Source organism: Vipera ursinii, assembly GCF_947247035.1.
Source record: "Vipera ursinii genome assembly, chromosome: 13".
Lineage (NCBI taxonomy): Eukaryota > Metazoa > Chordata > Lepidosauria > Squamata > Viperidae > Vipera > Vipera ursinii.
The window spans coordinates 14,339,482-14,364,830 of NC_139526.1; the positions used below are offsets into that span (position 1 = coordinate 14,339,482).

A 25,349-nucleotide genomic window follows, 5' to 3' on the forward strand; every position below is an offset into this window, starting at 1 on the left:
TTAGTTTTACTTCAGATTTTTATTTTATTTTCGAGATGGTTAGCCTTCGAAATTCTTACTTGCTAGGTCAGGGGCGGGCAACCTCAGCTCTTTGATGACCCATGGACTTCAACTCCCAGAATTCCTCAGCCAGCATGGCTCAGCTTGGAAACCTCTCTCTTTCCCCTCAGCGTGGCCGGCTCAGGAATTCTGGGAGTTGAAGTCTGCGAGTCACAAAAGAGCCAAGGTTGCCTACCCCTGGCCTAGGCCGCTTTATGACTTGTGGACTTCAACTCCCAGAATTCCTGAGCCAGCGTGGCTCAGCTTGGAAACCTCTTTCCCCTCAGCATGGCTGGCTCAGGAATTCTGGGAGTTGAAGTCCACAAGTCATAAAAGAGCCGAGGTTGCCTACCCCCTGTGCTAGGTTTAGTCCAGATTTCAGTTTATTTTATTTAGGGTTAGCCTTTCAAATTCTTAATTGCCAGGTTTATTTCAGCTTATTTTATTTTTTAAGATGGCCAGCCTTCTACATTCTTACTGACCTCCCTTTCCGTATTTCATCTTTTTCCCCAGTTGACTCCAACGATACCTTGTATGGGGGAGACACTAAATTTTTGGCAGAAACGAGCAGGTTGTGTGAAACAGTGATAAGCCAAATCTTGGAGCATTTGAAGAATCTTGGAAAAGATGAGGTGAGAAGGAGCTTCACACCATCAGTTAAATGAAGTGTTGGCGCTTTCATACTGAAAAAAAAACACGACTTTTTCTCCTGCTTTTGTCTGTCTAGCCTGACGTGGAACGCTGAGTTGTGTGCTGTTGAATCGGAATCTCTTATCTGTGAAACATGATTAAGCCGAGTTGTTTCTGTAGTGCGGGATGCGGAGAGTTCTCAAAGAATTCACAAACTTTCATTATAAGGCAGTGTTTCATATCCGTGGCAACGTCCAGTTGTGTCAATTTCAAATCCCAGGATTCCACTGCCCGGAATGATCGTTGATGAGAATCCTGGGAATTGAAGTCCACACACCTAGAAGTTGCCCAGGTTGGCGAAGCTGGTATAAGAATGATCTACGTTTTGAGAATTCCACCCAGAAGCACTATGGGAATCAATGCAGCTTGCCCAGTACTGGTTGGATATGGCCGTATCAAGGGGTACCTATAACTACAGGTAGTCCTTGACTTACAACCATTCATTTAGTGACTGAAGTTGCAACGGCGCTGAAAAGTGTGAGTTGTGACCGTTTTGCACACTTCAAACCGTTGCAGCCTCCCCCACAGTCACGTGATCAACATTCGGATGCTTGGAAACTGGCATGTGTTTATGACGGTTGCAGAGTCACACGATCCCTCTTTGCGACCTGTCAACAAGGAAGCCAGATTCACTTAACAGCCGTGTTACTAACTTAACAACTGCAGTGATTCGCTTAATAGCTGTGGCCGGAAAGGTCATGAACGGCGCAAAACTCAAGAAGTGTCTTGCTTAGTAACGGAAATTTTAGGACTCCCTGCATCTGCGCTGCTGCCCTCTGGACCATCTCGAGCTTCCGAACAGTCTTCAATGGAAGCCCCGTGTAGGGCAGACCGCAGTACTCCAGCTGACTGCATTTTGGCAGTGGCGCTACCTTTGTTTCCCCCCCCCCCGTCTGCTTCTGTAGTTAACTCACCCCCTCCCTGGGCGACAGTTCAGGCTGGCTGAGTTTAAAGAGAGTTCCGGTCAAGTATGAAGCGCATTAATTGATGGGGCTGGTCAACCGTGATCGCCTCGCCAATGCCTCTCAAAGGAAGAGTCTTTCGAATGACGTCAGGGCTCAAGGAGACAGACGGGCTGGTTAACTCTCAGCTGATGATTTCCTGGGTTTCTTTGCAAGCTTTGCCCGGGGAAGCGCACATCCCCACGAAGGTAGACTTCAGAAAGTGCCTTTGGGTCTTCCGCACGGGAGCTTGGTTGACTTTGCCATGGCATTTCCCCCAAAATTTAGCAAGTACGACCGCGAGACCCGGCATCCGGTCCCTTCTCGGCGTTTGCACGCTTTGACTTCTCTTTCCTTTTTCCAGGATTTCTTTTATTTTTGGGTGTTCCAATAGATACGCCCGACGGCAAGAGGTTGGGGAAGTTGATTAGCAAACATCTGAAGGACACCGGGTGGCCTACTCTTCTGCTGTGCTGTAGGGTCATATTGAGGATGTTCAAAGGAACCGTGTATAATTTGGATTGCTGACAAAGAATTTCAAGCTTCTTTGCTCTCATCAGCCAGCCACACCCTTCTGAGATTCGAACCTGGGCTGCTTTGCATGTTAGGCAGCTGTTTTAATCTAGCTCTTCCCCCAACCAATCCTTTTCTTCTCGTCATCGGCAGACTCTAAAGCGGCAGAGTCACCTGGCCCTTTGCTTCTTCAGTAGCCTCTTGGCTCATGCCGATCTGCAGAACAACAAACTCAACCAGCTGGCCGTCAACCTGTGGAACCTGGCTCAGAAACATGGCTTTGCGGACACCAAAACCACAGTAAGAAGAGACCTAAGGCCCTGGGGGGAGGGGACCCCGATGAGGAAGGAGCTGTGGTGGCGCAGTGGTTAGAATGCAGAATTGCAGGCTAACTCTGCTCACTGTCAGGTGTTCGATCCTGACCGGCTCAAGGTTGACTCAGCCTTCCCTCCTTCCGAGGTCGGTAAAATGAGGCGCCAGATTGTTGGGGGCAACAGGCTGACTCTGTAAATCGCTTAGAGAGGGCTGCAAAGCACTGTGAAGCGGTATATAAGTCTTAAGCGCTGTTGCTATTTGCAACCTCTTTTTAGTTCATCCATCAGACAAGCCCTTGACTTGGTAACAATGAGCTTTTTCCCTCCGTGTAGCCTTTCACTTCACCCAGTTGTCATGTTTTGTTGTTGGGAAAAAGAAATCTGGATAATAATTTGATGCCTGAATCACTGGAGCTTAAAAACACCCTTTAGGCTGAGGCAGAGATGCATAACAATTCAACTTTCACTGTTTTTTCCCCTCCCTTTTCTCCTTTCTAGGTCAAAACCTTGGAATACATCAAGCTGCAGAGTAAACACCCTGAACTCAGCCACTTCACAGAGCTGGCACTACGGCTCCCTTTGCAGTCAAGAACTTAATGGATGCCAATCCGTGCAAATTACATCCCTGAAAAGGTAGTTTTCCAGGCCCTTTAAACGACGCCCAGGCTGCCTCGTAGGGCGTTATCAGAATTCGTTATCTTTTTGCTTTAAAAGGTCCCTCGGTGCACGATAGATTTACTTGGTTGGAGAACAAAAGGTAAAATTTTCCCGGCGATGCAGTCATTTTTTTCTTTTTCTTTTTTAAATGAGGTTTTTGTTCCCCACTACACAGCTGTTAACCATTAAACGTTGACTTTAATGTTAATGTTGGGTCAGTGAAATATTATCTTAATCATTGCGGAGTGGAAAAAATAACTTTCAAATCCAAATTTGGCGGACTTGCAAAGGAAAGAAAGATGATGATTCGAGTTGGCAAGGCAAAGGAGAAAAGCAGTACTTTGCTGGCTTTAGGAAAGGGCTAAGCCAGAATTGTTTCGTGCCTTTAAAGTATATGCTCTGAAACCACCTACTCAAGAAAGCCCAGTTGAGAAAAAAAATTAACATTTGGGAAAGACCATGAAAAGTCTATGCCCCAAATATTCTGTCTAATTTAATGAAAAGGAGGACAAGGGGAGACATGATAGCAGTCTTCCAGTATCTCAGGGGCTGCCCCAAAGAAGAGGCAGTCAAGCTATTCTCCAAAGCGCCTGAAGCAATCTAGAACTAAGGAGAAACTTCCTAACAGTTAGAACAACTAACCAGTAGAACAACCTGCCTCCAGAAGTGGTGAATGCTCCAACACTGGAAGTTTTTAAGAGACTGGACAGCCATTTGTCTGAAATGGTATAGGGTTTCCTGCCTTAGCAGGGGGTTGGACTAGATGACCTCCGAGGTCCCTTCCAACTCTTGTTATTCCGTTAAGCAGTGGAAATTATTGTTTGCAGTGCAGATCAGTTAATTCACAACACATTTCTCTTAAAGCGCATTTTTTAAAAAAACAAGGATAGGCGGCGTTTATATTCGGTATTAACCTTTCTGGGCAGTTCTTAGCTGGTTATTATTTTTTTTGGCAATCGTGATGCCTGGTTACTATGATGCGGTCTTCATCTGCTTTTTAATTTATAGTTGCCAGGGAGCGAGCGAAGAGGTTTTTGCCTTTAAATTGCTGGATGATGCGATCCTTTTGAGAACGGAGGAGCAGCATTTTAGAACGGAGAAAAAAACGTGCCTGTTGGTTCACTGCCTCCACACAAAACAAAAAAATGAATTCCAAACCGCAGAAGTTGGCCTTCAAAATAAGCCGTTGATCTCAGTTTTAACCTTGGTTTTGTAGAAATGTTAAGGCTAGATTTGAGGAAGGGTCGGAAGGGAAAGGGAGATGTCACACCAAGCGAGGGAAGGGGTGTGTGTGAGACACAGAGGAGAATAAACGAGGCCACGAGAGTAAAGGATGTGTGGGACTCTTGGTGCTCTCACAGCTCGGTTGGCCGCTTACAGATGTTTCATTACCCAACTAGGTAACATCATGAATGCTAGGAAAGGAGCGGCCTTTGCCCTCTTGCTTATATACAGGTGGTTTACCCTGTCCGTGTTTGTGGGAATCTGGGTTTCTTCTTGGCTGTTTACTATTCGATTGTCTGCATTGGAAGTTCCTTGACTGGGTATTCAAACCACTTCTATATAAAGAGAGAGCAAACCCCACTCTCTTCCAGCACTGATGATGTTACCTAATTGGGTCATGAAACGTCTGCAAGAAAACAACCGAACAGAGAGCATCATGGACTCGACAGTTCTCCTCCTCCTCCTCCTCCTCCTCCCAGCACTGAAGATGTTACTCAGGGTAATGAAAAGTCTGCAAGAGAACAGAGAGTACTAAGGACCCCACATTCCTCCTCTTCTCTTCAAACCCCACTCCTTTCTAGCACTGATGATGTTACCTAATTGGGTCATGAAACGTCTGCAAGAAAACAACCAAGTTCAGACAGCATTAAGGACCAACCCTGGGCTACAAATAGGTCCTGGAGTAGCTGTAACTGCTGGCTGGTCTTCAAAGGCGGCCCCATGCAGAAATGCATCTTGGCCAAGCATAAAAATTATAATCTCCCTCGTAGGTACAAGGACATTTACTTGGAGATACCGCTTGAGAAAGATGAATTGTAGGGGAAAAAAACTTTTAATAAAATCGAGGTAGCTTTCAAAGAACAAGATGGCTTTCCTTCCCTGGACACACGTTCGCTGTATGACAGAAGAGCCGAGCGGCTAAGGCCAGGGCCGCAAATTTACATGGTCATTGGCCTAAGTATTGAACAGACAAATTTCACAATCTTGTGTCCACAAGATTCAGAAGGGCAATATGGAAACTCGCAGGAAAAACCAGGACCGGAGGCAAACTATGGGTTGCCTGCCTCCGAGCTAAATTATGTTCTATTCTTACTCACCACTTTTTTAGTTATTGTTCAACGACTCTCTGTGTGTGTGTGTGTGTGTGTGTGTGTGTGTGTGTGTATGCACATGCACATATATGCACCCTAACAAGAAGTCATCACAAGTATTTGTAGAGGCCGTTTCTCATCAGTTTGAAAAGAGTCTCGGTTAAAAGTCCAGAGTCATTTTCTTTCTGGTAGATTAAAAAAAAATATTAATCCCCTCTCTCCCCGCAACCTGTTTGGACAATTTAACTTTCCCTTCCTGACATGTCAGTCTTCGAATTTAATAGATTTGGAAGCGTATTTGTCTATGTGTACACCACTTGGAGCCCCAGACCGGAAGCCCAAGCCGATTCCTCGATGCTGCTTAAACTCCATGGCTTTCTTGAATTCAGCTTCTAGGTTTTGTTGCAGTTCTTGCTCCCTGGGCCGGTCCAGAGCCATGTTTGATTTCTTAGCATTTGCCAGAAAACGCTGAGCTGGGGCCGAGTCTTTTTTAAATCCTCCCAGCAGTCTGTGAAATTTCGTCTCTTGTTCCGGAGTTTCAAATGCCGCTGTGCTCCACTGGCCCAAACGATTGTCCTGAAGAACAAAGGGGAGAAAATTTAGCAGACTCTATGTGGCTCCACAAGTCCCTTTGATGACTTGTGGACTTCAGCTCCCAGAATTCCTCAGCCAGGTGATTAGCTGCTAAAACAGCTCAGCTGAAACAGACCAAACGCAAAATGGGGTGGGTGGGGTGCGCGCTCACCAATTCTTCCTTGGCAGTTTTGGTTTTGCCAGATTCCCGGTCGATCTCTTCTTGAAGCGCTTGCCGTCTCATCTGGAGCAAGAAAAGAATGGATTTGATTTCGGCGCCCCGGGAGAAAAACGTCAGTAAACTTGGAAAGAGGGGTGACAACCGGGTTACTTTAGGGGAAGGGGTAGGCAACCTTGGCTCTTTTATGACTGGTGGACTTCAACTCCCAGAATCCCTGAGCCTGCCGTGCTGAGGGGAAAGAGAGGTTTCCAAGCTGAGCCATGCTGGCTGAGGAATTCTGGGAGTTGAAGTCCACGAGTCATAAAAAAGCCCAGGTTTTCTACCCCTGGCCTAGGCTGCTTTATGACTTGTGGACTTCAACTCCCAGAATTCCTGCGCCCGCCGTGCTGAGGGGAAAGGGAGAGGTTTCCAAGCTGAGCCATGCCGGCTCAGGAATTCTGGGAGTTGAAGTCCACAAGTCATAAAAGAGCCAAGGTTGCCTACCCCTGGCCTAGGCCGCTTTATGACTCGTGGACTTCAACTCCCAGAATTCCTGAGCCAGCCACGCTGAGGGGAAAGAGAGGTTTCCAAGCTGAGCCAGGCTGGCTCAGGAATTCTGGGAGTTGAAGTCCACCAGTCATAAAAGAGCCAAGGTTTCCTACCCCTGGCCTAGGCCGCTTTATGACTCGTGGACTTCAACTCCCAGAATTCCTGAGCCAGCCACGCTGAGGGGAAAGGGAGAGGTTTCCAAGCTGAGCCATGCTGGCTCAGGAATTCTGGGAGTTGAAGTCCACCAGTCATAAAAGAGCCAAGGTTGCCCACCCCTGCTTTAGGGCAAAAGTTGCTCAACCTTGACCACTTGAAGAGGTGTGGGCTTGCCCAGCCAACTTTGCTTTCCTGGCTGGGGAATTCTGGGCGTCGGAAGTCCACCACCTCTTCAAATGGCCAAGATGGAGAAACACAGCTTTAAGGAACATTTATTTATTTATTTATTTATTTGATTTCTATACTGCCCTATTCCCGAAGGACTCAGGGCGGTTTACAGGGCAAAGTTAAAAACAGTTAAAACAGTACAAAAGTTAAAATACAGTTAAAATTAAAACAGAATTAAACGACGTTAGCCTAAATTTAAAATTTAATTTAAAATTTAAAAATTGAAAACCCCTCAGTCCAGGCCAGCTAAATCAAACAACCAGGGTTTTTTTTTTGAATATCTCTCTTTGATCCATAATAAAGAGCCTAGTTTGTGCAATGCAAGCAGACCATACGCTGACATTATTGAAGGATCTCTGTGAAGGCAAAGCTACCCTTTTGAGGTTTAAAACGGCACTTAGGCAAACCACACAATCTTTTCACAGAGGTCCTCAAATTCTCTGGTGTCCTCTTCGTGTGTCGTCCTCCTCCCCACCACCCCACCCCCGTGCCTGCAATCACAGGCCAAACAGAATTTTCTCAGCAAAGGGGTTAGTGCAGATTGAAGGTACGTACAATTGTATGCTGATTATTCTAATGAATCTAGCTGATTCTAAATAGGCGAGAAGGGAAGAGGTGGAGGAGGGAAAGGGAAAAAGGAAAAGGGACTGAATTTAGTGGGTTTTTTTTTATCTTGAGACTAGTGGACATCCACAAGCACTATCCAAAATCCCCTTCCATACCCCCCCCCAAAAAAAATCCAATATGGCTAAAGCGCTGGACATCCAAGAGTTCAGACAAGGTGGTCCCCTTCCATACAAACAAACAAACAAACAAATAATAAATAAATAAACAATGAATGAATGAATGAATGAATGAATGAATGAATGAATGAATGAATGAATGAATAAATGAATAAATAAATAAATAAATATCCAATATAGCTGAAGCCCTGGACATCCAGGAGGTCAGACAAGGTGGTGATGGGACATCCTGTCTCTCCTCTTTGCATCCAAACCAGCCCTCATCTGACAAGGTCCCAACACAGCCCTAAAATTTAAAAAAAAATGATTGTTACCTTGTCTATGTTCACTTCATCACAGTTTCCTTGTCTGAATGCCACCAGCTTCACTTCGTCTTCTGGCTCCTGTTTCTTTAAAAAAAAACACAAAAAGATATAGTGTTGAAACCTCTTCAGGGTCGGGTATAGTGGGGTAAAAACCTTGTTGTAATCCTCCCCAATCTGATGTCACGCTACATTTCCCGCGCGCCCTACCAAACGACACCCAAATCCTGACTGAGCTGTTCCACTCTTTTAGCAGCCCCCGAGTTCCAAACATTTTGGAAGCCTAAATGGATTGTCGTGCCGAAAAGGCCAGAGGATACATTTAACAGCCAATTCTTCCTCTTTATATTAAAACTGCTTGGGGTACAGTAGATTTGCGAAGCAACAAAAAGGCCAAGAGATAATCGTAGCCATCACAAAAGCCTTTCTTGGACAGGGCAGATAAAAATCAAAATTGACCGAAGCTTCTCGGCCTTCTAAATGAAAAGGCTGCTAGCGTACATTTCTGGAGGCATTTGAAATGCCAGCCTGAGCGTGAAATAGCTCGGAAGTATTAAGACGATTATTTGCAGCACACCGGGGAGTTCAGCGCAAAGGATGGGATGTGCTTGGTGGTATCTGGGCTGTGATTAAGTTGTGGGAATGACGGCTTCTCTGGCGAAGCGCCCCCTCCCCACTATTCCAGCTGGATGCAGTTATGATCTCAAAAGATCGATCGACCAACTCATCCCATCAACAAGGCAATCTTTAACCGGGAACATTCAACCTTGGCAACTTTTTAAGACTTGTGGACTTACTACAGCTCCCAGAATTCCCCAGCCAGCCATGGGGAAGTTGAAATCCACAAAGTTCTGGGAATCCACAAATCTTTATAAAAATTCTCAAGGATTGGAAGACCCCAGATTTAAGCGTTTTTGCTGAAGGGGCGTTTTCTTTTGGCATTCACAGCTGCTCAAAATACGAAACCGATATTTCCCCAGCCTCCTTCCGAGACCACACGGGAAGCTGGAACGCAGACTTGCAAGGATTCCACTTTCCTACGAGGATTATAGGGTTTAACGGAGCCTTTGCTTCCATAAACAGTCAGAAAACTGGAGCCCCTTTGAAAGGGTTAGCCTAGCAAAATATTACCTATAGTTTTGGGGTGTTTCTCCCGCCCCACAACTTTCTCAAACCGCCAGGTTTCTGAGATAGCAACGCTGACTGTTTTTTGTGCCAGAACAGCAGCGGATAGAAGTCTGGGTCTCTCTTTTTTTTAAAAAAAAAAAAAAAAGCCAGGTATTGAAAGCAGAGAAAGTTCTAAAGAATAAGTTGGAGATCTCCAACCACAATTGGAGAGGCTTCTGATTAACATCAGGAACCTACCGCAAAGTGTCTCCAGTGTGCAGGTTGCCCGGTGTGTTCATTTTTCGTTGTTATTTTAGCGTTTGTGCTTTTGTAAAAAAAAAGGGGGGGAAGAAAACCACTTCGAGCTGAACTCCAGCCCCACCTTACAATCTGCATTTGCGGTCTGGGGAGGGGGGGGGCTCCCAGGGCCACGAACCAGACTGAGGGGAGGGGCATTGGTGGCCTATCCTCTTATTAAAGGGAATTTGCTCCCCCCTCCTCAAAAAAAAAACCCCAAACAAAACACAACTGCCCTTTTAACGGCTTGAACAAAATTGAGGTCCATAAGCCTTACCCCACCCCCGGGGACTCCAAGTGTTTTGCAGCTGGAATTAGTCCTCCTACAGAGGCGACAGGATGGCAGTTTCACAAGAGAATTTTCTTCTCTGAAATACTATGTGGTATTAATAGTATAGTACAGTACTGCTCTTTAGAAGGCCAGATCCTGAAGCTGAAACTCAAATACTTTGGCCACCTAATGAGAAGGAAGGACTCACTGGAGAAGAGCCTAATGCTGGGAAAGGTTGAGGGCAGGAGAGAGAAGGGGACGACAGAGAAGGAGGTGGCTGGATGGAGTCACTGAAGCAGGAGGCTTAAATGGACTCCAGACGATGGTAGAGGACAGGAAGGCCTGTTGGAACATTGTCCATGGGGTCGCGATGGGTCGGACACAACTTCACAACTAACAACAGCAACAACAACAACAACATAGTATTGTAATATTGTAGGGTTGAAAGACCCAGAGAAATCAAACTCCTTAAGCCACTGGTTTGACTGTCAACCTGATCTCAGCAGCTCCACAGAAACCCGCCTTTCTGCAATTTAAATCTGTGATCCTTTCTCCTCTGGTTTCGGATGTTACACAGCAGGTTTTCAATGTCTTTTATGAACCTCCCTTCAAAGCTAGAGCAATAAATTTAATCAATAAAATTCACAGCTGTTAAGTGGATCGCGCAGCCGTTTAAACGGAATCAACTGCCAACGGAAGTCCGGACTGCCCCCGACCTTCGTTCATTTCGCCGGGACCTAAAAACCTGGCTCTTTGAGCTATCTGGTCTGGACTGAGGGGTTTAATGTTTTTAAATTGTGATTTTAATTTTTTGCGGCTAGACTTAATTTAATTTTAATTTTATATTGGATTGTTTTTAAATTTTGCCTTGTAAACCGCCCTGAGTCCTTTGGGAATAGGGCGGTATATAAACCGAATAAATAAATAAATAAATAAACAGATCCAGCTTCCTCCACTGACTTGGCTTTTCAGAGGCCAGCTGAGAAGGTTGCAAATGGTGACCACGTGATCCCGGGACGATGCAACCGTCATAAATATAAATATAAGAGCCTTGGTGGAGCAGTGGGCTAATGCCTCCTTAAGTAACACCAGCTGCCTGCTATTAGTGCAGGTTCGCGTCCCACCAGGCTCAAGGTTGACTCAGCCTTCCATCCTTCCCAGGTAGGTAAAATGAGGACCCAGATTGTTGGGGGCAATAAGCTGTAATAATGCCGCTTGGGGTGTGTGTGTGAAAGCCCTAATAAGCAGGCATATACATAGAATGAAGGCTACTGCTAAGCTTGTAAGGCACCCTGAGTCTTCGGAGAAGGGCGGGATATAAATGGAATTAAAATAAAAATAAATAAAATAAATACAAGCCATCTGCCAAGTGCCCGAATTTTGATCACCCGACCACAGTGGGAAGACCAGCTTTTTAAGTCGCTATTTTTCAGTGCCGTAAACTGCTCAGACACGAAACGAACGGTTTGGAAGCTGAGGACTAGCTGTACTATTGCTACGATTTGAAGTCACGCTTTAGTCCCAACTGAAATTTTGCAAAGTGCCAATTTAGTTCAGATCTAAGCCCATAAATTAAAAATAAAAATTAAATTACCACCGGTCTTCTCAATTCCATGTGTAGCTTACTTTCCTTTTTCTTCTTTGCTTTCTTCTTGTTATCTTGAGAGTTTTTAATCTCCTTTTTCTTCCTTTTCTTGATCTGTTCTCGGCTGCCCTCAAATCCGTCACGGTCATCCCTCCCCACGCCGTCTCGTTCCGCTTTGCGCTTCTTGGCTTTCTTTCTCTTTTCCTTCCCTCCCGGTGCTCCCACCTTGGATAAGACATCTTGGCCAGCTTCCGCAAAATGGCTCCCATCTCCAGCCTTTCTTTTCGCTTCTTTCTTGGCTGCTTTATTAACTTCTTTAGGGGCCTCGCAGACCCCCAGCCCTTCCTTAGAGCCGCATTTCAGGCTACATTCACTCATCATATTGCAGCCGTTTTCCTGGATCCTGGCTAAGGAGGAAAGGGAAGCAATGCTTATCTTCTTCAGCTGCTTCTTCTTCTCCTTCTTGATGGCTTCGCTGTCTTTTTCTGATCTACAGGCCAAATCTCCCCCTTGTTGCATCCCAGCACTCTTCTTACTTTGGGCAATCTCTTCTTTTGAAATGCTGTTGCTGTTCTCTTCATCGCCCTGGCGGTCGTCAAGGGGTTTCGTCTTGACATTTTCACCCACAACTTTCCGGCCACGGGTCCTACTCTTTTTCGGACTGGAGAGCATTTCTTGGCAAAGATCAGGGCCGGTAGGTTTGTCTTTTCGTTTCTCCTTTTTCTTCTTTTTCCTTTTCATCGCCGATTCTTCGTCTTGCCTGTCGACTTCAAGAACGCTCTTGTCGCATTTCTTACTCGGGTGAAAATCGATACCATCCACACCCTGAGAGTTTTGGAATTGGGTAGAGAAAAGCTTTTGGTCTTTCTCTTTTTTGGACCCCTTATTTCTTTTCTTGGTGTTTCTTAACGATTCTGAATCTGAGCCACTTTCTATAACCACGGTAGAGCTTGCACGGATTTCCTCCTTGGATTCAGTGTCTCTCTCTTTCTTCTTTCGACCTGGCCCTTCTGAACTCATTTCTTTGACCAAGCATTTTAATTTTTTGGGCTTGACTTTTTTGGCGAAATCTGAATAGCGTCCTTTGGGGCTTTCAATTATAACAACCTGGCCAGAATTCGGATCTTTAGCTTTGTTCCTTTTCCTTCCTGTTTGCTCAGGATTCTTCATATTTTGGGGGATTTCTCTGGAGGGAGGGTGTATAAAAACACAAAAGGATAAGAGGTTTTAGGATACAGGATCACTACAAATGGTGAACAGACCTCCGCTCGTGAAGTAGCATACATTTATCACAAGACATCTGCAAGGGCAATTATTTGGAACAGAATGCTAAACAAGGCCAGTTTCTTTTCAAACTACAGGCTGCTTACGACCACAGTGGAACCCATAACTTCTGTCGCTAATCAAGACCGTTGAGAAAGGAGTTGTGGCCACCTTAATTACCTTTTTTGCCAGAGTTAAGCAAATTGCTGCAGTGGTTAAGTGAATCGTGCACTGGCTTCCCCCATTGGCTTGGCTTGTCAGAAGCTGGTTGGGAAGATCGCAAGTGGCAATCATAAGGCCCTGGGGCACTGCAACCATCATAAATACATGCCAGTTGCCAAGAATATACCCAATACTCCTTCCTTTTCTCCCCGCAAGAACAACTCTTATGAGGTGGGTTGGGCTGAGAGAGGACTGGCCCAAAGTCATCTAGTTGGCTTCCATGCCTAAGGCAGGACTAGAACTCGCCATCTCCTGGTTATTGGCCCAAAATCACCCAACCAGCTTTCATGTCTAGGGCAGAACTAGAACTCACCATCTCCTGGATATTGGCCCAAACTCACCCCAGCTTTCATGTCTAGGGCAGAACTAGAACTCACCATCTCCTGGTTATTGGCCCAAAGTCACCCAACCGACTTTCATGCGTAGGGCCGAACTAGAACTCACCATCTCCTGGTTATTGGCACAAAATCACCCAGCTGGCTTTCATGCCTAGGGCAGAACTAGAACACACCATCTCCTGGTTATTGGCCCAAAGTCACCCAACTGGATTTCACGCCTAGGGCCGAACTAGAACTCACTATCTCCTCGCTATTGACCCAAAGTCACCCAACCGACTTTCATGCGTAGGGCCGAACTAGAACTCACCATCTCCTGGTTATTGACCCAAAGTCACCCAGCCGGCTTTCATGCCTAGGGCAGAACTAGAACACACCATCTCCTGGTTATTGGCCCAAAGTCACCCAACTGGATTTCACACCTAGGGCTGAACTAGAACTCACTATCTCCTCGCTATTGACCCAAAGTCACCCAACCGACTTTCATGCGTAGGGCCGAACAAGAACTCACCATCTCCTGGTTATTGGCCCGAAGTCACCCAGCTGGATTTCACGCCTAGGGCAGAACTAGAACTCACCATCTCCTGGTTATTGGCCCAAAAATCACCCAGCTGGCTTGCATGCCTAGGGCAGAACTAGAACTCACCATCTCCTGGTTATTGGCCCAAAGTCACCTAGCTGGCTTTCATGCCTAGGTCAGAACTCGAACTCACCATCTCCTGGTTTCATGCCTAGGGCAGAACTAGAACTCACCATCTCCTGGTTGTTGGCCCAAAAATCACCCAGCTGCCTTTCATGCCTAGGGCAGAACTAGAACTCACCGTCTCCTGCTTTCCAGCCTCCTCCCAGAAAATACCGTTTTACAAAGGGTGCAAAATACCCGCCTTGTAAAACTGCCCCGGGGATCGGATCTGTTTGGAATCCAAAGGCACCCCCCCACCAACGATCCCCCTGCCTGACCCCCTGCAGTCCTGCCCCATTCCTGCAAGACCCTGGAGAAAAAGGCCCTTCCCCAACCTGGCGCCCTGGCAGCCCACCCACCCACCCACCCCCACCAAAGAGCCCCCTCCCCACTCACCTCTCGCCCCTTCCCAGGCGGCCACGCGGAAGACCCTGCAGTTCCTCTCCCGCCGGCGGCGGCGGGGGGAGGCGAGGCAGCTCTTTCCGGCTCGACCCGGAAGTGCAAAAGCGGCGGGAGCCCCCGTCGCCTAGAGACGCGCCTCGCCGTCGCCTAGCAACGGCTTCCTCGCTCGCGCCCAGCCATGGCCGCCGTCGCCGAGGAGGCTCCGCTGCGGAGCCTCTGGGAGGAGATTTGCGCAGGTGGAGACGGAAGCGGCTAGCCGGGAGGGGGGGGCGGGCTTCGGGGGGGGCCTTTGCCGAAGTGGGGGGGTCCCCCAGGTGGTGGTGGGAAAGTTCCAGAATATATCCCAAATCCTTAACGAGGAGGGTTTTTTTTTTTTTTGGATTTAGCGACGCTGGCGGCAGAACTGGGGGCGGCCAGCAGGTGGCGGCAGAGAGACCTAGGAAAGTTTTGCAGGACTTTTTGCGGTGCATCCAGCTCGCCCTTGCAAAGGAAGGGCGCGCAAGGGTGTATGCACGTGCAAAAGGGGTGCCCGTGTGTGTGCGTGCGCGTGCAAACGGGCGTGTTCCTCCCTGGGGAGAGAAGGCTGACCGGGCAGCAGAAATATATATTTTTTTTAATTCCATTTATATCCCGCCCTTCTCTGAAGACTCAGGGCGGCTTACAAGCTTAGCAGTAGCCTTCATTCTACGTATATGCCTGCTTATTAGGGCTTTCACACACCCCCCCCAAGCAGCATTATTACAAAGTCAGCTTATTGCCCCCAACAATCTGGGTCCTCATTTTACCTACCTCAGAAGGATGGAAGGCTGAGTCAACCTTGAGCCTGGTGGGACTCGAACCTGCAGGCAGCTGGTGTTACCTAAGGAGGCATTAGCCCACTGCTCCACCAAGGCTGCTCTTCTTCTTCTTCTTCTTCTTCTTCTTCTTCTTCTTCTTCTTCTTCTTCTTCTTCTTCTTCTTCTTCTTCTTCTTCTTCTTCTTCTTCTTCTTCTTCTTCTTCTTCTTCTTCTTCTTCTTCTTCTTCTTCTTCTTCTTCTTCTTCCTTCTTCCCACTTATATCCCGCCCTTCTCCGAAGACTCAGGGCGGCTTACAATCTTAAGAAGCACAAACCAATGTGCTTACCAATAGCCTTCATTCTATGTATATGCCTGCTTATTAGGGCTTTCACCACCCCCCAAGCGGCATTATTACAAAGTCAGCTTAATTGCCCCCAACAATCTGGGTCCTCATTTTACCTACCTGGGAAGGATGGAAGGCTGAGTCAACTTTGAGCCTGGTGGGACTCGAACCTGCACTAATTGCAGGCAGCTTGTGTTACTTAAGGAGGCATTAGCCCACTGCTCCACCAAGGCTCATAGAGGTCCATGCACACACAGTTTTTATTGGAAACACACACACACACACAAAAACACAGAAAGGGAATGCGACAGCCTTGGTTCCTTTCACCTTTGGTTCGTGCAGTGTTTATTGCAGGAACTTGGCCGCCCTAAGGCGTGTTGGACTTCAACTCCCAGAATTCCCCGGGTGCCTGGGGAATTCTGGGAGTTAAAGCCTCCACGTCTTCCGGCGGCCGAGTTTGAGAAACACTGCATTAGTGTTTCTGCGTGCCCCGTGCTTAGATTAGATTTGATTTAGTGCCCAGATTTAAGATTTGGGAGTTAAGTCTTGAGTTACCAGATGTAGCATGTGTTTCTGTTATTTCAGAGCGTGCATTTTAGCCCTAAATTGAATAAATCGGTTTTGCATGCCTTTTGTTTTCCTTTTGACACAGTAGCTTATCGTTTTATTTAAAAGTGCAACCAGAAAAAAAACATTTTCCCTATCTAATCTATAAATAAATCTTTAAAGCCTGGCCATTCTAATTTAGCCAGAGAAATCCTTTAAGAGCTTCCAGGAACAGCAACAAATTAAACGTCTTGATCTTTAATCCTTCAAATAGGGTTCCACAAGTTAATTTCTTATTCTTTTCTCTTTGTCCTTTTCATTTTCTCTCTCTCTCGCTTTCTTGGAAACAAACAAACAAGAATTTGAAGCCCAACAGCCTGTTCATCCAGATCATTTGGAAAAGAAAGAGGTACCTCCACGTGCCTTACAGGTAAAAAAAGAAAAAAGAAAAATCCAGATGGTGGTTATCTTCAGCTTCTTAAAAAATAATAATCCTGGAACTCTTTTATTTTATTTTTTATTTTAATTCCATTTATATCCCGCCCTTCTCCGAAGACTCAGGGCGGCTTACAAGCTCAGCAGTAGCCTTCATTCTATGTATATGCCTGCTTATTAGGGCTTTCACACACACACACCCAAGCGGCATTATTACAAAGTCAGCTTAATTGCCCCCAACAATCTGGGTCCTCATTTTACCTACCTGGGAAGGATGGAAGGCTGAGTCAACCTTGAACCTGGTGGGACTCGAACCTGCACTAATTGCAGGCAGCTGGTGTTACTTAAGGAGGCATTAGCCCACTGCTCCACCAAGGCATCTTTTATGCTCTTTTTTTAGAAAAACGAGAGGATAAATATTCCATATAACGTTGCCAAAAGATTGTTATTATAGATACACTGCCCAGTTGCACAGAAACACTGAAAGCGTACAGTGTTTGAGGTATTTTAGTTTCAAGGGGGAAAAACAACAACAGACTGTTCTACAAGCAAGATATCAGCATGGCTGGGGATTCTGGGAGTTGAAGTCTGCAAGTCTTAAAGAATGGACACCCCTGCCTTGAAATGTCAGTTAAAGAGGTCAGGTTAATCCAAATTGGGAATCCTGACTTGTGGTGTCTTTCCAAACCCAAATCGCCTACCAGGGTTTGTCCTAAGCTTCTGAGCTATTCAGCTGAGTCTTGGAACCCCTCCCTCTGATTTTTCTCCAGCTTTGCCTGGAGATGCCAGAAGCTGAATTTAGATATTTCTGCATGCATGTCTGCCGCTAAGGCACCACCCGACCCCTATGCAGCAAATCTCATTTTGCAGCTTGCACATTATATGTCTTAATGTGAACTGACAAGCTCAGTTCACTGCAGCCAGCTTCGTCTTTACAAATCTTGAGCTGAACTTGGCTCTTGTTTTTCTGTGTGTTCTTACATATTTCAGTTTCCTGGTCTTAATCAGAAGAACTGTGAGTCCCCCTAAGTTGTGTAATCCCCTTTTTCCCCATTATCTAATTTTTTTAAAAAAAATTCCAAAATTCCTATTATTAAGAACTGTGTTTTTTCCACCCCTAATGAACATTTAACGATTGTTTTCCCCCCACAATGAAGCTTGGGATGACATAGATGTGGCTTTTTAAACATATGCACTATGGAACCAGCTCCCCCCTGAGTTTCTGATGGCCCAAGATCTCCAGTCCTTTCGCCGCGGCCTCAAAACACTCCTTTTCCACCTGGCTGACCTGGACTGACAGGCATTTTAATTATGTTTACAATTTTTAATTTATTTTTAATTTTTAATTTTAATTTACTGTACAGAGACCTTTAATTTTTGTTGTTGTTAGCCGCCCTGAGTCCTTCGGGAGATAGGGCGGGATATAAGTCCCATAAATAAATAAATAAATAAATAAATAAATAAATAAATAAATAAATAAATAAATAAATAAATAAATAAATAAATAAATAAATAAATAAATAAATTCCTGACCTTGTAAGTTTGGCTAATGCCTGGATCAAACCAAGAAACATAAGCACTCAATCCGGGAGGATATTCCAGATACATTTCTAACCCTTTAGATCAGGGCTGTGTCAAACTGCCAGCCCACGGGCCGGATGCGTCATGCCGAAACCGCGCCCACCCCATTGCCGGCAATAGGCGGGGGGGGGAAAAGTTCAACTGGTGTATTTAAGTCTTCATTTAAATTGGAGCAGGGTGTTCACCTCCTCGTTTTTTGCTTTTTAACAGGTTCCCGCAGAGGTTGGGTCACTGCCAGATTTGAAAGGGGATGACAGCAGATCTGTGATTACTGAGGAAGTGCTCTCTCAGAAAACCCTGTCTTTTCTTTCTGAATTGGTCGCTCCTGACCTAAAAACATGTAAGTCGTCCTGCAGCTTCTCTTCCTTTATCAGGTTGTTGTTAGTTGCGAAGTCGTGTCCGACCCATCGCAACCCCATGGACAACATTCCTCCAGGCCTTCCTGTCCTCGACCATCTTCTGGAGTCCCTTTAAGCTCACGCCTCCTGCTTCAGTGACTCCATCCAGCCACCTCCTTCTCTGTCGTCCCCTTCTTCTCTTGCCCTCAACCTTTCCCAGCATTAGGCTCTTCTCCAGTGAGTCCTTCCTTCTCATTAGGTGGCCAAAGGATTTGAGTTTCCACTTCAGGATCTGGCCTTCTAAAGAGCAGTCAGGGTTGATCTCCTCTAGGACTGACCGGTTTGATCGCCTCGCAGTCCAAGAGACTCGCAGGAGTCTTCTCCAGCACCGTAGTTCAAAGGCCTCAATTCTTTGGCTCTCGGCCTCTCTTACGGTCCAGCTTTTGCAGCCATACATTGCAACTGGGAAGACCACAGCCTTGACTGTACGCACTTTTGTTAACAGGGTGATGTCTCTGCTTTTTAGTGTGCTGTCTAGATTTGCCATGGCTTTCCTCCCCAGGAGCGTCTTTCAATTTCTTGGCTACAGTCCCCGTCTGCGGTGATCTGGGAGCCCAGGAAAATAAAATCTGTCACTGCCTCCATTTCTTCCCCATCTATTTGCCAGGAATTGAGAGGGCCGGATGCCATGATCTTGGTTTTCTTAATGTTAAGTTTCAAGCCAACTTTTGCACTCTCCTTCTTCACCCTCAACAAGAGGCTCTTTAGTTCTTCTTCACTTTCTGCCATTAGAGTGGTATCAGGAGCCCTTTAAAAGAGAGAGAGAGAGAGAGAGAGAGAGGGAGAGAGAGAGAGAGAGAGAGAGAGAGAGAGAGAGAGAGAGAGAGAGAGAGAGAAAGGGACATCCAGTCTTAACCAGGCTTTCTGCCCATTTCGTAGTTGCAGTCTACGGCATTGGGGTTGGCCCATTCTCAGCCATTTCTAATGCACGTTTTAAAGCAGAGACAGAAGAGCGGACCAAAGTGCCTTCACTTTTGTAGTCCTCAACTTCCAACAGTTTGTTTAGTGACTGACTGCTCGAAGTTAACAACTGCACTGGAAAAAGGGACTTAACGATCGCTTTTTCCACACGTGACGACCGCTGTCGCATCCCTGCGGGTCAGGTGATCAAAATGCAGAGGCTTGGCAGCCGACTCATATTTATGACAGTCGCAGGGTCCTGGGTCAAGTCATCATCGCCTTCCGTGAAACTGTGGCAAGAAAGGTTGTAAAACGAGGCAAAACTCACTTCACAGCTTTCTCCCTTAGCAACAGAAATTTGGGGCTCCGTCGAGGACTGCCTGTATTTATTTGATTTTTTTATTATTATTCCACCTTTAGTTTTATAAAGGACTCAAGGCAGCGAAGGTCCATAATACTCCTTCCGTAGTAATACGTCAATAATACTCCTTCCTCCTCCTATTTTGCACAGAACAGCAACCCTGTGAAGTGGTGGTTGTCAAAAGCCCTAGGTTGTTGGAAGATGGAAGAAAGGAATAGAAGAGGTTGTAGTTATTCGTTTACTTATTTAACAAATTTGTAGAGTCCTTTCCCTCCGCCCCCCCCCAACTCACAATAGGTGATTCTGGAGGGCTTACAATAGATGAGAGGAGAAAGTTAAAAGGAGCGAGTAGCAACTGGGGGACCGGGAAAGGAAGAAAGGAGACTGTGAACCACAGGGCTGATTATTTACATCAGGGGTCTTCAAACTTGGCCCTTTTATGACTTGTGGACTTCAACTCCCAGAATTCCTGAGCCAGCGTGGCTCAGCTTGGAAACCTCTCCCTTTCCCCTCAGCGTGACTGGCTCAGGAATTCTGGGAGTTGAAGTCCACAAGTCATAAAGCGGCCTAGGCCAGGGGCAGGCAACCTTGGCTCTTTTATGACACATGGACTTCAACTCCCAGAATTCCTGAGCCAGCATGGGGGAACTATGGCCCCCTCGTGACTCTTGGACTTCAACTCCCAGAATTCCTGAGCCAGCATGGCTCAGCTTGGAAACCTCTCCATTTCTCCTCAGCAACGCTGGCTGAGGAATTCTGGGAGTTGAAGTCCACAAGTCATAAAAAGGCCAAGCTTGAAGACACCCCCCCCCCCGATTTACACGATATGTAAATGGAACAGACTTAATATTTACATGGTTGTAAAAACAAATGTTGGTCTTTCCAGGTACTCCCAGGGAATTCTTGGAATGCTACATTTTCCCAGTGCTTCTTCCTGGGATGGTAGAACTCTTGCATCAAGCTAAGAAAGAAAGATGTTTCGAGGTGAGTCCCAAAACCGTTTCCGGGAGGGTGTGACTTTCCAGACGTCCGGATCAGCTTGACAAAGCCGCACGTTGATGGCTTTTGTAGGAGATGGACTAGAAGACCTCCAAGGACCCTTCAAACTCTGTTACTCTGTTACGACCAGGCTGAGCCGGAGGGAAGGGTCAAACGCGTCATCAGTCTCTGGTGCCCCTTCCCACCCACAAGTCCAGCACACTTTGAATTGCTTTGACTCTTTACCTGCCGCAAATTTGCCTTGACCGTCAGTAGTTCAGATCCTTGCAGAGAGCTGGCAATAAACTGGTATTCAATTTGAACAATCCCGGTTCCTGGTTTCTTCCCCCTGACGGTTTTGCTGGCCCGGGATGGAGGGATCAGAAACAGTGGCTGGGGAATTCTGGGAGTTGAAGCCCCTTCTCCCCCACCTCAAAGTTGTTGAGTTTGAAGAAACTACAGCTTAAGTCTTTACAAGCAGCTGTTCTTCCCAGCATCCCAGTAGTGAGTTTGAAACGCTTGCTTCCCTGCAGGTTTAATAACGGCTTTTAGGGGAACCAACCTTATTAAGCCTTCATTTCCATTTTTTACTTCTTTGTTGTTGTTTTTTGTGGACTGGCTTTTTATAGTTAAAAGGTAAAGGTTCCCCCGCACATGCATGCTAGTCGTTTCCGACTCTAGGGGCCGGTGCTCATCTCCGTTTCAAAGCTGAAGAGCCAGTGCTTGTCCGAGGACGTCTCCGTGGTCATGTGGCCGGCATGACTAGACGCCAAAGGCGCACGGAACGCTGTTACCTTCCCACCGGAGTGGTCCCTATTTTTCTACTCGCATTTTTACGTGCTTTCGAACTGCTAGGTTGGCAGAAGCTGGGACGAGTCACAGGCACTCACTCTGCTACGCGGCACTCGGGATTCGACCCGCCAAACTGCCGACCTTCTGATCGACAAGCTCAGCGTCCTAACCCACTGAGCCACCGCGTCCCTTTTCATAGTTAAGATGCAGCAATTCATGGTAGTTTCATCGCCTACCCCATTTTTTATATGCATATAAAAAGTTTTTGTTTTGTTTTTGTTTAAAAAAAAAGCTCCAGTATAGGCAGAAGGCTTGATTGGCTTGATTGGTCTGTGAGATGCTTTTTAAAAAAAACGATGCATTTTTACGAAGGGCTGAGCAAGCGGCACTGGGTGCTTTACAGAATTTGATTTTTACAGGTGGTCCTAGATTTGCAACAGTTTGCTGAGCAACTGAAGTTGCAGCGGCCCAGAAAACAGTGAGATATGATGTTCTTCACGCTTACGACCGTTGCAGCATTCCCCGCGATCACGTGATCACAATTCAGAGGTTTGGCAACCGACTCACGTTAATGACGGTTGCAACGTCCCAGGATCACGTGATCCTCTTTTGCGACCTTCTGGTCGTAGCACAAGGACTATCTGTATTGTATTAACACAAAATGCATCTTTACAAGAGGTGGCCAATGAACTACTAGGCAAGTCAAAAGTCTGCAAAACCTAAGTGGTGACGGCGTCTTACAACTTCTTCCTTTCCCGGTAGGGATTTAATTGCAAACCTTCACCATCCTTAGCCCTGCAGGAGGCTGGCAATGGATGATGGGATTTGAAGTCCTATTCAGCCAGAAGGCAGTTCTTGCGTTTTAAAAGCGCAGCAAATCCGCCCCTTCCCAAACCTCTCGGGTGAAATATTCCAAGGCTAATAAAAGCAGGGTTGGCAGAGTAATAAAAACAAACGAGGGAGCGTGGGTGCGTTTGTTTGTGTGAGCGAGTGAGGTTGTGTGTTTTATCAGAATGTCCTGAACTGTGGAAAAGTGTCCGTGGCAGTGGGCGTATCCATAAATTAAAGCAGGCAGGGTGGCGGAATTATCTTATGCCCTGCATTGTGTTCCAGAGTGTAAGACAAACACAGCCAAGAATGGGAGGTTATTCTCCTTGTGGAAAATAGCGTGCAGCACATCTGCGGCTAAACAATGCGCATTGTTAGGGAGGTTTCCTGTGCACATACGTGGGTGCTTAACCCAGCCCAGCTCTGCGCAGAACCGGCCTTCGTGCTTTCTTTAAAGACAGTCAGAGCCCTGAAAAATAAATACTGTAAGGCTGTTAACCTTTTCTTTTTTTTTTTGCCACGGCTCTTCAGCAAATCACTGCGGTTGTTAAGTGAATCGTGTCGTTAAGCGAATCCAGCTTCACTTTGCTTGTGGGAAGGTTGCAGCTGGTGATCACGTGACCCCGGGATGCCCCCTTGCGTCGTAAATACAGAGTGTCCAAATTTTGATCATCCAACGGTGGGGATGCTGTGTGAAGGTCGTAAGCGCGAGAACCGGGTCGCAAGTCCCTTTTTTTTCAGCGCCATTGTAACATCGGTCAAATGGTCACAAGTCGGGGACCCCTTGTACTTCTCTGCGGGATGCAGGGACATCTACGTACAATGGCCGTAATAATACAACTCCAATCGATGCGACGACTCCGCACAAATACAGTCATTTGCATGAATATTTACGTCCCACCTCTCATTATTTTTATCAACAACTCAAGATGAGAAACACACACGCAATGCTCCTTCCTGGCTCCTATTTTCCCCCACAACAGCAACCCTGTGAGGTGGGTTGGGCCGAGAAGACAGGTTCTGTCATGGTCATATCCTCCCTTGCCGCCCCGTGAATGCCCACCGTTTTTGTTTTTTTTTTTTGTCTGTTGAACGTGGCTGTTTCCACGTCAACTTGCCCTTTGGAGAAAAAAGCAGAATCAAAATAAAAATTTAAAAAAAGGACCCCATCAGTTCTCATCATTGTTTTCCTCAACTTGGTGTCTCTTCTGTCCTTTCAGAGGAAACAGACAAGATTTATCGCCCTTGATTTCCTCACGGAGTGGTTATACAAGTAAGTTCCTTGCTCGGGGTTAAGTATTTGAAGATCATTCTGTTACTTTTCTGCCCCCTTCTCACAAGAGAAGCCTTGTGGAGCCTTGGTGGAGCAGTGGGCTAATGCCTCCTTAAGTAACACCAGCCGCCTGCAATTAGTGCAGGTTCGAGTCCCACCAGGCTCAAGGTTGACTCAGCCTTCCATCCTTCCCAGGTAGGTAAAATGAGGACCCAGATTGTTGGGGGCAATTAAGCTGACTTTGTAATAATGCCGCTTGGGGGAGGCCGAAAGCCTTAATAAGCAGGCATATACATAGAATGAAGGCTATTGCTAAGCTTGTAAGCCACCCTGAGTCTTTGGAGAAGGGCGGGATATAAATGGAATTAAAATAAAATAAATAAAGAGACCAATGCAGAGAGTCCCTGACTTACAATACTTCGTTCAGTGACCGTTGGGAGTTATAAAGGGCCTTGAAAGAAAAAAAAAGACTTAACGACTATTTTTCACACTTACAATCATGGCAGCATCCCAATGATCGCACGGATCAAAATGTAGACATTGGGCCACTAACTCATATTTATGACGGTTGCCGTGTCCCGGAGTCATGTGACCCCCCCCTTTGGCGACCTTCTGGGAAGCCAGATTCACGTAACAACCTTGTTACTAACTTCACAACGGCTTAGCAGCTGTGGTAAAACGGGGGCCAAACTCACTTAACAAGTGTCTCCCTTGACGGCAGAAATTTGCGTTGCGGTCGTAATTTGAGGACCTTAGTCTGCTTAGTTTTCACTCTCCCTTTATGTCTGTGTCTGCTTTTCCCCGCAATCCCGATCCTCCCAGCCACAACGCGAAGAGAAAAGACGAACCGTTTGTAGAGTTTTTCGAGATCCCTTTCGTGAAGGATTGGCTAAAGGACCAGTAAGTATTTACTCGTGGTTTACACACAGTTCTATCTTTGGCTGCACTTCTTATCCCGTGAAAGAGAGTGAAACGCACTCAGCTTCTCCCCCCTTTTTTTTTTTCATTTTTCATTTCTCCTTTCTTCGTCACAATCACAACCCTCTCGACAGGCAGGACAATTTGAGCACCGCTTCCTTGCAGAGTTGTGGGGTTTTATCCCCCCTTGGGTTGCTTTGCACAGGGGAAGGCGGAGTGGCAAATAAATAAATAAATGAATGAATTTCCACAAGGTTTTTCGGACGTGGTTTGCCATTGCCTCCTTCCTAGGGCTGAGAGAGAGGGACCGGCTTGGGGTTTTCGTGACTCGCGATAGGGGTAGAACCGACTCACACAGGGCTGTTTGTTTCTTTATTTAATTAACCAGTTAAGCTAAGTGATTCTCAGTGGCTTATAATTGTAAGAGGTTTCCCTCGGAGAATAAATTTCATAGGATAAGGGAATCCCTGCCGTTCAGTCCAGAGGAACCAAGTTTCTCCAGACCAAGAAAGCAGGAGGCGGCGAGTTCTAGTCCCGCCACAGGCATCAAAGCCACCCGGGTGACTTTGGGCCCAGTCACCAGGAAATGGGGAGTTCTAGTCCTGCCTTAAGCCTGAAAGCCAACTGGATGACTTTGGGCCGATCACCAAGAGACGGTGACTTCTCGTCACTCCCGCTCAGCACCACCCACTTTGCAGGGCTGTTGTTGAGGGGAAAACAGAAGAGGAGCAAGGAGTATTTATATATTCAGGCTGCCTCGAGTTACTTACAAAATAATAAGGGCCTGATAAAAATCGAATACGTAAACAAATGAAGTTTCTCTGGGGAAAAAACCCAAGAGGCTCCTTTTTACGCTGACATTCCCCCCCTCCCCC

At 46.4% G+C, this 25,349-nt stretch overlaps 3 protein-coding genes across 3 annotated transcripts in view; 2 read left to right on the plus strand and 1 right to left on the minus strand.

Annotated features, from left to right (window-relative positions):
* Positions 1-4,283, plus strand: part of VPS35L (VPS35 endosomal protein sorting factor like) — a 47,511-nt gene extending 43,228 nt beyond the window's left edge. Inside the window, 4 exon segments of the mRNA XM_083372891.1 lie at positions 553-671; positions 2,337-2,483; positions 2,996-3,130; positions 4,163-4,283. Of these exon segments, the coding sequence (XP_083229017.1) occupies positions 553-671; positions 2,337-2,483; positions 2,996-3,094 (365 nt within the window). The 3' untranslated portion in view covers positions 3,095-3,130; positions 4,163-4,283.
* Positions 4,284-5,724: 1,441 nt separating this feature from the next.
* On the minus strand, positions 5,725-14,417 carry KNOP1 (lysine rich nucleolar protein 1). Its single transcript, XM_083372801.1, has 5 exons — positions 14,339-14,417; positions 11,450-12,626; positions 8,193-8,267; positions 6,215-6,286; positions 5,725-6,045 (listed from the first exon to the last, which is right to left on the minus strand). The coding sequence occupies exons 2-5, from the start codon at positions 12,608-12,610 to the stop codon at positions 5,734-5,736; spliced, it is 1,620 nt and encodes a 539-aa protein (XP_083228927.1). The 5' UTR covers positions 12,611-12,626; positions 14,339-14,417; the 3' UTR covers positions 5,725-5,733.
* On the plus strand, positions 6,212-24,597 carry IQCK (IQ motif containing K). The gene is made up of 5 exons (XM_083372885.1): positions 6,212-6,335; positions 18,237-18,366; positions 20,572-20,669; positions 23,504-23,556; positions 24,379-24,597. Exons 1-5 carry the CDS (start codon positions 6,303-6,305, stop codon positions 24,458-24,460), a joined length of 396 nt encoding a protein of 131 aa, XP_083229011.1. The 5' UTR covers positions 6,212-6,302; the 3' UTR covers positions 24,461-24,597.
* Positions 24,598-25,349: the final 752 nt, after the last annotated feature.

Coding starts and splice junctions, on each gene's coding strand:
- IQCK (XM_083372885.1), top strand. CDS start 6,303: ATGGATTTGATTTCGGCGCCCCGGGAGAAAAAC. Junction 20,670..23,503: donor AGAAAGAAAGATGTTTCGAG/GTGAGTCCCAAA, acceptor CTGTCCTTTCAG/AGGAAACAGACAAGATTTAT. Junction 23,557..24,378: donor CTCACGGAGTGGTTATACAA/GTAAGTTCCTTG, acceptor CGATCCTCCCAG/CCACAACGCGAAGAGAAAAG.
- KNOP1 (XM_083372801.1), bottom strand. CDS start 12,610: ATGAAGAATCCTGAGCAAACAGGAAGGAAAAGGAACAAAGCTAAAGAT. Junction 6,287..8,192: donor ATGAAGTGAACATAGACAAG/GTAACAATCATT, acceptor TTCTTGCTCCAG/ATGAGACGGCAAGCGCTTCA. Junction 6,046..6,214: donor AAACTGCCAAGGAAGAATTG/GTGAGCGCGCAC, acceptor TTTGTTCTTCAG/GACAATCGTTTGGGCCAGTG.